We start from the raw sequence: 12,059 nt of genomic DNA on the forward strand, positions 1-12,059 counted from the left end.
GTGTGTGTGTGTGTGTGTGTGTGTGTGTGTGTGTGTGTGTGTGTGTGTGTGTGTGTGTGTGTGCGTGCGTGCGTGCGTGCGTGCGTGCGTGCGTGCGTGCGTGCGTGCGTGCACAAGTGTGTGTGTGTAAGCATAGAGAGAGTGCTGCAGGAGATAGAAAGTGTGTGTCAAAGAGTCTGCAAACTATCTTCAGCCACAACAAAGTGTTTTGATTACACACTGAGATATAAAGATGTCCCTGGGGGTCTCAGAATGCTTACAAAGGAAGAGGAACAAAAAAGGTGACTTCACCTGTGTAAGATCTGAAGTTATAAGCTAGGCCTACATCTACAGTAGTGGTATTTATATTTTTATTAAAGTATAAAAAGACTGAAAAACAAACGTCACCAACTGAAAATCAATAAATATTTCGATGTCAACAGAAGTAAGAATACAATCTTCAATGTCCATGACTATTCTGTTTTTAGGATAGCCTGATATATATATACAAATGTATAATTAGAAGACTAGGAGGTGACAAGGTGAAAACCATCAGTCAAGTTTGTCACTTCATCAATAAAGGCGGGAATGTAGCTGTCACGCGCGCCACCGCCAATACCCTGTCGATATTGATGAGCTCCAGGTGGTCAAGCATCTCGTGACAACCGAATGAGTGGCGCGCAGTTACATCCAACAGATGACACGTTTGCTGTCGCATTTCAGGAGTTTTCGATATCCCAACTTTTGCTTGTAGAGTGTAACTAAAATACACGGTTTATTATTCAAGAGTCTGGTTTTGTAGGATACGTTTTTCTATCAATGTGTCATTCCAGAAACATAGAAAGTCACCTCGACTGCGACGGAAAAGAGTAGACGTGTCCTGTCCCTAAAGTTAGATATGGAAGATGGCTTCGGTGAGTAACGTTACCAGGTTAGCACAATGCAAAACAAATTCACTTTCGTTGCCCAAAAACGAATGAAGAGCTATTGATAGGCCTATTTGTTTTCATTAAACGCTGTAGTCATTATTGAAGTGCATTTTATTGAAAAGATTCGCAGGTTTGTCATAAATTACCTAAATGCGCTTATTTGACAAATGGCAATCTTCATTGTCTTTAGGAGGAACGATATAATGAAACTGAACTGCACAAGCAGGGGATGGTTAATAAATGAGGGAAAATTAATAATGGTTGTATTAATAATGTTTGAATTTAGAATAGTCCCATCAGATCTAATTCCAGCAGTAAACAGAACAGAGCCTTTGCGAGTGAACCTTGTGTTTACGGTAGAATGAGCTGGCTCCAGTGTTTGGTTAATATAACTTATCCATCAATGCCACAATTATCGAAGTGAGAAAATAAGTTATATTTTCAAATCAAATGAATGTCTACCTTTTAATTTCACCTTTTAACATTGTATAATAGGCCTACGTCACCTATCTTCTTAATAAAGCGCTTTCTTGCAGAACAAAAGTAGCCAGTAGTATTTCAACTAAGTAGAACAGGGGACAGAAAGTGAATGTTTCAGCACTACTGGTATCAGTGTGTAGGTGGAGGTGTTGTAGAGAGGAGAGCACATCTGGCTGAGAAAGACGCAGGGAGGGTGGGGGGTGCGGGGGCCGTGAGTGTTGCCTATGGCAGCTCCCCTTCCCGTACCAGTCTCTACAAGGGGGCTGTCTGTCCCCCTACTGATTTATACCACTCTAATGTCAAGGGAAACACACACACTAACGTCAGGGGTAAGCAATGTGGAAACTGTGGCATAAACACCAAATACCTTAAGAGCTCAGAGATTATGATTCAGCGTCTGGAAAGGATCGCACTCTGCTGTACAGAGCACATACACTCACATGTGCACACAAAGGAGCAATCTCGACCACTGAGAGGGCTTCTGTTATCTCGCCAGTGACCTGCAGCTTGCATTTTTTAGGCCAATTTCTCTCTTTTTTTCTTCCCTCCCTGCTCTCTGTGTTGGCTTTAGGTAATTGTCCCTGGGTCCAGAACTCTCTCTTATCACTTCTTGTTCTGCTCTGGAGTTGAAAACCTGATTTCTGTGGCTTGGGTGATAGGGGGAGTACCGATCTTTAGAATTACTGTACACTGTAAAAAATAAATAAAGCTATATATTGAGATTCAGTCAAAATGACTTGTTTTATCTAGCCAAGTCCACTAAATTTGCTACATTTATTGTGTTGCCAAAAAACTCACTCAAAATATAGAAACGCATTAATTCAAGTTGAGTTATTCAACTTAGAAATTCACACCCATGAAGTCAAAACAACTAAAGCAACATAACAGTTGTGCTGACAAAACATGTCAAGTTTAGATATCTACAACTTATCAAATTGTCTTAACTTATGAAGTCAAGTTGAATCAGCTAAGAACTGTGTTGACTCAACTTAGAAATTCATAACCATGAAGTCAAATCTACTGAAGCAACATAACAGTTGTGTTGACAAAAAAATGTCAAGTTAAGATGACTTGTCTAGTTGTCTACACTTATGTAACTGTAACAGAGGCTGCCGTAGTGGTGGAGGTTTCAGTGAGGAGGCAGACACTTCAATACGGCGCAAACCATATGTATATACCGTACTCTATACCATCTACTGCATCTGCCATGCCGTTCTGTACCACCACTCATCCATATATCTTTATGTACATATTCTTTATCCCTTACACTTGTGTGTGTGTGTAAGGTAGTAGTGTGGAATTGTTAGGTTAGATTACTGTTGGTTATTACTGCATTGTCGGAACTAGAAGCACAAGCATTTCGCTACACTCGCATTAACATCTGCTAACCATGTGTATGTGACTAATAAAATTTGATTTGATTTGATTTGAACCAAGTACCCCTCACAGCAATGGGGCTCAATATGGGCGGGGTCAAACGTTTGACTCCGCCCACATTTAACCCCACCCATATTTTGGGGGGGCCATCTGAGGTTTGACATTCACATACTGAATACAAACACACACGTTTGTGCAAGGCACACGTTGATACAAACGTATTTCATTTTTGAAGATCGTAAGTAATATTATATAAAGTGGTACCAGCACATGTGTTGTAACACTTTTTGCTGCCTGCTATATTTGAGACAAGCTACTGATATTGTTGCAGTGAACAACAGACTTGTTATGTATGTCATGTACTGTTAATATTGTGTTGATAAATGTTAACTTCGTAATGATATTATTTCATTGAGCATATATATACAGTTACTACCTATCATGATTTATAATGCTATTTACTTTCCTCATGAGAATGGAGACAGACTATACCATATAGACATACTGACAAGCTGAATGTGCTTTGTACATTAAGTTATACCAGCTCCAGTAAAGAGATCAGAGACTCTACTGACTTCTACATCATCTTTACTAAATAACACAACACATAACACAGTCCCTCTGGGGACTGTTTAAGGGCCTCTAGGTGCTCATCAAATCAAATGTTATTAGTCACATGCACCGAATACAACAGGTGTAGACCTTACAGTGAAATGCTTACTTACGAGCCCCGAACCAACAGTGCAGTTTCAAAAAAATACAGATAAGATAAAAGAGCAGCAGTAAAAAAATAACAATATATAAAGGGGGGTGCCGGTACAGAGTCAATGTGCGGGGGCACCGGTTAGTTGAGGTAGTATGTACATGTAGGTAGAGTTATTAAAGTGACTGCGTAGATGACATCAGAGTGTGGCAGTGGAGAGGGGAGGGGGGGGCAATGCAAATAGTTTGGGTAGCCATTTGACTAGATGTTCAGGAGTCTTATGGCTTGGGGGTAGAAGCTGTTTAGAAACCTCTTGGACCTAGACTTGGCGCTCCGGTACCGCTTGCCGTGCTGTAGCAGAGAGAACAGTCTATGGCTAGGGTGGCTGCAGTCTTTGACAATATTTAGGGCCTTCCTCTGACACCGCCTGATATAGAGGTCCTTGATGGCAGGAAGCTTGGCCCCAGTGATGTACTGGGCCGTTCGCACTACCCTCTGTAGTGCCTTGCGATCAGAGGCTGAGCAGTTGCTATACCAGGCAGTGATGCAACCAGTCAGGATGCTCTTAATGGTGCAGCTGTAGAACCTTTTGAGGATCTCAGGACCCATGCCAAATCTTTTCAGTGTCCTGAAGGGGAATAGGTTTTGTCGTGCCCGCTTCACGACTGTCTTGGTGTGCTTGGACCAGGTTAGTTTGTTGGTGATGTGGACACCAAGGAACTTGAAGCTCTCAACCTACTCCACTGCAGCCCCATCGATGAGAATGGCGGTGTGCTCGGTCCTCTTTTTCCTGTAGTCCACAATAATGTCCTTTGCCTTGGTCACGTTGAGGGAGAGGTTGTTGTCCTGGCACCACACGGCCAGGTTTCTGACCTCCTCCCTTTAGGCTGTCTTGTTGTCGGTGATCAGGCGGCAAATGTAATGATGGTGTTGGAGTCGTGCCAGGATCCAGGATCCAGTTGCAGTGGGTGGTGTTTAGTCCCAGGGTCCTTAGCTTATTGATGAGCTTTGAGGGCACTATGGTGTTGAACGCTGAGCTGTAGTCAATAAATAGCATTCTCACATAGGTGTTCCTTTTGTCCAGGTGGGAAAGGGCAGTGTGGAATGCAATAGAGATTGCATCATCTGTGGATCTGTTTGGGCGGTATGCAAATTGGAGTGGGTCTAGGATTTCTGGGATAATGGTGTTGATGTGCGCCATGACCAACCTTTCATAGCACTTCATGGCTACAGACGTGAGTGCTACGGGTCGGTAGTCTTTTAGGCAGGTTACCTTACTGTTCTTGGGCACAGGCACTATTGTGGTCTGATTAAAACATGTTGGTATTACAGACTCAGACAGGGAGAGGTTGAATATGTCAGTGAAGACACTTGCTAGTTGGTCAGCACATGCTCTCAGTACACGGCCTGGTATCCGTCTGTCCCCGTGGGCTTGTGAATGTTGACCTGTCTAAAGGTCTTACTCACATCGGCTGCAGAGAGCGTGATCACACAGTCTTCCGGTACAGCTGGTACTCTCATGCATGTTTCAGTGTTATTTGCCTCGAAGCAAGCATAGAAGTAGTTTAGCTCGTCTGGTAGGCTCGTGTCACTGGGCAGCTCTCGGCGGTGCTTCCCTTTGTAGTCTGTAATGGTTTGCAAGCCCTGCCACATCCGACGAGCGTCAGAGCCGGTGTAGTACGACTCGATCTTAGTCCTGTATTGACGATTTGCCTGTTTGATGGTTTGTCGGAGGGCATGGCAGGATTTCTTATAAGCTTCCGGGTTAGTGTCCCGCTCCTTGAAAGCGGCAGCTCTAGCCTTTAGCTCAGTGCGGATGCTGCCTGTAATCCATGACTTCTGGTTGGGGTATGTACGTAGGGTTACTGTGGGGTTGACGTCATCGATGCACTTATTGTTGAAGCCAATGACAGACGTGGTGTACTCCTCAATGCCATTGGAGGAATCCCAGAACATATTCCAGTCTGTGCTAGCAAAACAGTCCTGTAGCTCAGCATCTGCTTCATCTGACCACTTTTTTATTGATCTAGTCACGGGTGCTTCCTGCTTTAATTTTAGCTTGTAAGCAGGAATCAGGAGGATGGAATTATTATCTTGAGAGGCCACTGGCCGCTGTTTAAGGGCCTCTGGGTGCTCTTGAGGGGCCACTGGATGCTGATGGTATATCAGGTGCTTCAGAAACTGTGCTCTGTTGATTTATTGTTGCCGTGCAATAGCAACATTTCTACAACTGAAGCCACACTTTGATTGTTAACTCTGAAAGAGAGGAATAACAGTAAAGTAACAAATAAGATTCCCTCATTGTAAGCATTTAGCTAGCTCACGTGCAAAAGGGTGCTATTGCTAATTAGCTAGCTCACATGCAAATGGTTGCTAATTAATGCTATGCTAACATTGGTGCGGTAGTTGGTTAAATGAAAATATACCACTGCACTGGTATAACATGAATATTACAAAGTACATTATGCATAATGACAGTCTCACTTCCACGGTTTATATTTTTATCCATGTAGGTTAGGTTTGATTTAAGATTCGCTTTCGTTGACGATACCTTCGACGTCATCCTCTACTTGGGTGACCTTGAAGGAGACGGGAAGGGTTCCGGTTAAACGCGTTTGACTCCGCCCACATTGAGCCCGCCCCCGAACTGCACGCTGCAGTCAGGGACCTCTCGAGCAAACTGAGAATGAGGGTGTTTATTTACAGCGGTGAAACTGTGCACTATGTACAAACTAAAAGAAACAATAAATAAACAAACTTAACAATTACTGGACAGGAACATAAACTGGGAAATAAATAAAAAGCCAGCATGGCAACCTTACCCCTGTCCTGTCTGCCCACAATGAAATGGTAGGGTTTAAGTACATTTCCAATCAGACCTCAGCTTGGACTGTACCATTTTAGAAAAATCACAAATGGTAACAATTTTCTTACATAAAAGCTTGAACAGCACAATACACATATTTAGGCAATGAATCAAACATTCCTTAATACAAGCACACTTCAATAAATTGTGTAGGTCCCGGTATAAACCTGTTTAGGTTCCAGCTCGAAGACTGACGCAGGCTGCTAATACATATTCAGGAGTTCGGGTGGGAATGTAGGGCACTGACTGACAGCTGTCAGTGTACCTAGCTATCATGCTAACCTTAGCCAGCTAATGAAAGTTATGTGAGCACCATTTCAGTTAAGACAGGCATACTGTAAGTCAGGTGAAAATAGTTTCAGAAAAAGACTACCAGCCTACCTGTCAAGAGATGCGTTTCAGCTAAACCGTGCCTATATGAGCTGTTGACATTTTGAGGGTTGCCGTTTGTCTGACTCTTGCCATTTGATAATTCCAGTAAAACCGTGTCGGATTCCAGATGTCATTAATATTTAGACATGCACACAGACATGATCAAATAGCTATATTCTTTGTTCTCTCTGTTATCATTTCAGAAAGCTAGCTAGCTATATATCAATGCATTATTTAAATTGTGGCCGTGAATCCGCCATAGAAATATAATGAATATAAGTTCCGTTAATATGGATAGCCAAACTATTGAACGGTTTGGATTGTGTATTGATGAAGCAATGTTCGTTTCACATTGCCCGGTGCCCTGGGTGGGTGGAGATTTCTCTTTTGGATCAATGGAATGGTTGAAAATGAGCAAACGCTGGGGCACCGGGCCATGCAAACGAATTTGCATGAAATGTTAGCGGTCAAAACCTGTCAAGGGGTGCGTAACTAGTGGCAGGGAAGTCAGACGCAGGAGAGCAGAACTAGGTAATTGCCGGAGCAGTTTAATAGTAAAACCAACGGCATAAGAAATACAAAATATGGGGACAGTAACCCGACGCGCACCAGTCAAACAAATGTGCACAAGCACTTACAATAAACAATACCGCACAAAGACATGGGGGGAACAGAGGGTTAAATTCACAACACTTAATGAGGGAATGAAAACAAGACAAAACAAATGAAAAATGGATCGGTGATGGCTCGAAGACCGGCGACGTCGACCGCCGAACACCGCCCGAACAAGGAGAGGCACCGACCTCGCAGAAGTCGTGACAAAACCATTAATCTTGGGGAGACTGGGGGATCGGGGTTCTAAAATGCAATCATATCACGCAATTTTAGCGTTTATAAAATTGTCATATATATTTTTTTATGCAGACTAGCTCAATAATAAGTGAAACTTGACAAATTATCCAATGGATTATGATAATTTGCTTGTAAAAAAGGAGGTTCCAAAAGATTAGTTTAACCCCTCTATTTTTACTTGCTCCATGGAAAGGTGGCCAAGTGTAGGGTCGTCACTATTTAACACAGCCACAAAATCATAGACCCTGTCTACATTTTCTCTTCTTAAAATAGGATTTTAAACCTAACTCTCACCATAACCACACTGTTCATTTTGGTTTTCATTTTTTCGATATAGCCCATTTTGACTTTGTGGCTGTTTTATCTTGTGGAAACCCGAGTGTAGGCTACAGAAAAAAAGCTGTTTGACTCTCAGACAACTTGCGAATCGGAAGAACTTTGCAGCAGGTGTTTCTGATTAATAAACATTTCCATGCTGGTGGTTGGTATCATTGAAATAAAACCCAACCCTGAAACAAAACAAGGGATGAAAGTAATTTGCACGCCATCTCATAGGATAAGAAACATAAGACTCACGGAAATATCAGAAGTCAAACATTCGGACTTGGCACTTCAAGCCCAAGTATATCATACTTTGACTAAAACGAGGACTTATTGACTTACATCGTTGTGTAACATCATGGATAAGCTCTGGAAATCATCTTTCAGCTCTAAAAAGTGGCTTTCTACTAGTGTGGGAGTTTAACCTATGAGGAGTAGTTAGGCTATGTTTGCAAACAATTCTTTTAATTTCTAGAAATTTCATTACCGAAACCTGTGCACTTGAATGGCAACATTGATCAGAAAACGCATGATAAGAAACAGTAAATGCGGCACCACAAACAAATGAATTGCCAGCGAACTCTCAACCATTTTTTCTCTCTTGACAGGCTACATCGGAAGCACCGAAGGATGAGGCATCATACACATATTATATGCAATAAAGGAATTTGCATTTCATAAACACATAAACCATTTCCATGTCTGGTTGTTTAATATGTAAAGTCAGAAATACATTGTCACGGACTGACACCAGCGCCATGACAGTAACTAAGTTGAATCAACAAAGATCAACGTTTTTACTCAACTTAGAATTTCACAACCAAAAAGTCAAATAAACTAAACTGTATCTGCTGTATTGACAATATATGACAGATGTCAGATGACCAAATTATTTTGGAGGGCTCATTATAATAATACCCAGCATGCTTTGCAACCGTTCATTTGTACATTTACATTTTGGTCATTTAGCAGACGCTTTTATCCAGAGCGACTTCAGTTAGTGTATTCAACAAAGGTAGATAAACAACCACATGAAAAATGTTTCTGTAACCGCTACTGAGAATGTTGTTGTAGTGAAAGTGGTTTGTTGGTTGGTTAACATTACTGAGTGCACTGCCAGTTTTGAAACTGGTAACAACGTCCACACATGAGCAAGAGACAGATGGGAGTATAAAGTTCCCTACTGTAATCTCTATTATATCATTGTTAGGGTTATTTAGTCAATGTGAATATTGTGAACTTAACTTCATAGTAGGTTAGATGAATTGAAAATATAAAGTCATTTAAAAATTGAGGCTTGTTATCTCCACTAACATGTAAATTGATTCAACTATAATTAGGTTGACTTGACTTTCTTATATTAGTCAAAGTACATTTGGTGTTAGTTAGGATAACTCTACATTTTAAATTTGACATTGATTCAACCTGGAATAATACGTTATTCTGACAAATGGTGAAGTTGACTTAACTATCTTCTGTCAGTCAAAGCACATTTGGTGTAAGTTAGGATAGCTTGAAATGTAAAATTGATAGAGCTTGAAAAAGACCATGCAAGTACATGACTGGAAATAATAAGTTGAAACAACAAATATCTTTTTACAGTGTATTAGTATTTTTCTCCAATGGTTTGGTGAATAGCTTTGCCCTCCTGTCTTATGGTAGTGAGCATGTGTAAGCATCCAGTTCACCCGACTGGGTTTGAACCTTGGTAACACGACTACATTAGCCCACTGAGCTAAGCATTAGCCCGGGGAGCTAAAGGTCTTCAGGTCTCAGTTTAAGTTACTCATCACGAAAGCGTGGTTCACATCGGAACCTCCCGTCCGGCTTCAATGTCTGGATACTTGAGTATTCTGTTTTGAAGGAAACTAAAGGAGGGATAGTGGTGGTGAATGTATGTGTAACAGTTTTTACTTTTGCTTTTGTGTGTTTGGGGCCCTCTGTGCTCGCCGCACGCCCCTTGCCAGCTAGGCTTCTCTCCCAGCCTCTGAAACATTAATGCAGAAAGCCGATTACCAATGCCATCACAGAGCCTGGCGCTCCATGCCTATTGATTTTCCTTCCACTCTACCCCCCTTCAAACAGCCAGAAGGAGAGCAGAACCCTCAACCCTCTCCTCAGGGCCAGAGCTCCCAGGCCTCCTAGGTCTCTCTCCTAGCCTAGCCTATCTGCTCTTTACCTCACTACCTACCTACCCATACAGCACCACTGATTTCTACTGAGACCTTAGAGAACCTACACTGACTATAACCCAAGGGCTACAGAAAGAGAGGAGGTGGTATTGGGGGGAGAGAGGGATGGAGAGAGTGGAAGAGAGTTAGAGTGAGACAGAGAAAAGGAGAAAGAGCTGGATCAGGCTGATCAGTATTCAGAGTTGAAGGAGTTGGGGGGATGAGGGGTGTGTTGAGGTAAGGTGTGTGGGGGGGTGTGTAGCACCCCAGAGAGGCCTCGCTAATCAAAGATGAAAGACGTTTGGGGGTCTGGTCAGACAGCACTCCACTGCTCCCCTCTGGGGGACACACACATACCAGACATTCCATTGAGATTTCCAATTAGTACATTATTGTTATTGAACACTTGGAGACTACATGGAGGATAGTTGGCCACACTGAATATCGATGACTCTGGCACTGATGATTTTGTAGGCACATTCTATGGCAGCACTTCTACACAGTGGCAGTTCTGTGTCAACTAAGAGTACATGTTCACAGCCAGAGTTAGATAATGGCTACAGTGTGAAGAGCTCATCGTTTGGGACTCGAATGTGAAACTCCCTGGTGTCATTGTCTCTCATGAATATACAGCTTGTTGGCGTGGGCGTGTGTAAGTGGATATTATGCTATTGGAACATGATACAGATATAGAGAACCTCTACATGGATGGTCCAAGTACCCAGCAGTGCAGCAGCAATGACTGTTTTCCATATTGTCACAGCAGAATTCACGAAGAGAGCACGTTGTGACAGACAGGGGTAGTCTAAGTGGATGTACTTTAGGGCTGGGCGATATATCCAATTCATTTGATTAATTTGAATGTATGTTTTAGCGTGTACAGAATTGTTGTCACGTTGTCTTTTTTTCTCGTCTCCTTCGCTCCTTTTGTTCTCTGTGCACCTTCCCATTTACACACACCAAGCCCCTCCTCCTGCCACTCACAACAACAAAGATGAGAGATCACTTCTTCTTCTCTGACAAGCGGTTTAAGCTCGCTATTTGTGTTTGAGGTTTGGTCCAACAGAATGGGTCGTATGGACACTGAAACACATTGAGACGTTATTTTACTGTAATGGTGGAGATGTTAACCTGGAGACTGAAACACATTGAGACATTATATTACTGTAATGGAGGAAACGTTAACCTGGAGACTGAAACACATTGAGACATTATGTTACTGTAATGGAGGAGATGTTAACCTGGAGACTGAAACACATTGAGACATTATATTACTGTAATGGAGGAGACGTTAACCTGGAGACTGAAACACATTGAGACATTATATTACTGTAATGGAGGAGATGTTAACCTGGAGACTGAAACACATTGAGACATTATATTACTGTAATGGAGGAAACGTTAACCTGGAGACTGAAACACATTGAGACATTATATTACTGTAATGGAGGAGACGTTAACCTGGAGACTGAAACACATTGAGACATTATATTACTGTAATGGAGGAGATGGAGACTGAAACACATTGAGACATTATGTTACTGTAATGGAGGAGATGTTAACCTGGAGACTGAAACACATTGAGACATTATATTACTGTAATGGAGGAGACGTTAACCTGGAGACTGAAACACATTGAGACATTATATTACTGTAATGGAGGAGATGTTAACCTGGAGACTGAAACACATTGAGACATTATATTACTGTAATGGAGGAAACGTTAACCTGGAGACTGAAACACATTGAGACACTATATTACTGTAATGGAGGAGACGTTAACCTGGAGACTGAAACACATTGAGACATTATATTACTGTAATGGAGGAGATGGAGACTGAAACACATTGAGACATTATTTTACTGTAATGGAGGAGATGTTAACCTGGAGACTGAAACACATTGAGACATTATATTACTGTAATGGAGGAGACGTTAACCTGGAGACTGAAACACATTGAGACATTATATTACTGTAATGGAGGAGATGGAGACTGAAACACATTGAG

The 12,059-nt window shown here is 42.0% G+C and overlaps 1 protein-coding gene across 1 annotated transcript in view; it reads left to right on the plus strand.

Moving 5' to 3' along the window:
- Window positions 1–743: 743 nt before the first annotated feature.
- The window catches only part of bnc1 (basonuclin zinc finger protein 1), a 74,762-nt gene continuing 63,446 nt past the window's right edge, over window positions 744–12,059 (plus strand). The window contains exon 1 of the mRNA XM_071400879.1: window positions 744–893. Within this exon, the coding sequence (XP_071256980.1) occupies window positions 885–893 (9 nt within the window). The 5' untranslated portion in view covers window positions 744–884. The remainder of the gene's footprint in view (window positions 894–12,059) is intronic.

This window comes from Salvelinus alpinus, chromosome 5 (assembly GCF_045679555.1).
Source record: "Salvelinus alpinus chromosome 5, SLU_Salpinus.1, whole genome shotgun sequence".
Lineage (NCBI taxonomy): Eukaryota > Metazoa > Chordata > Actinopteri > Salmoniformes > Salmonidae > Salvelinus > Salvelinus alpinus.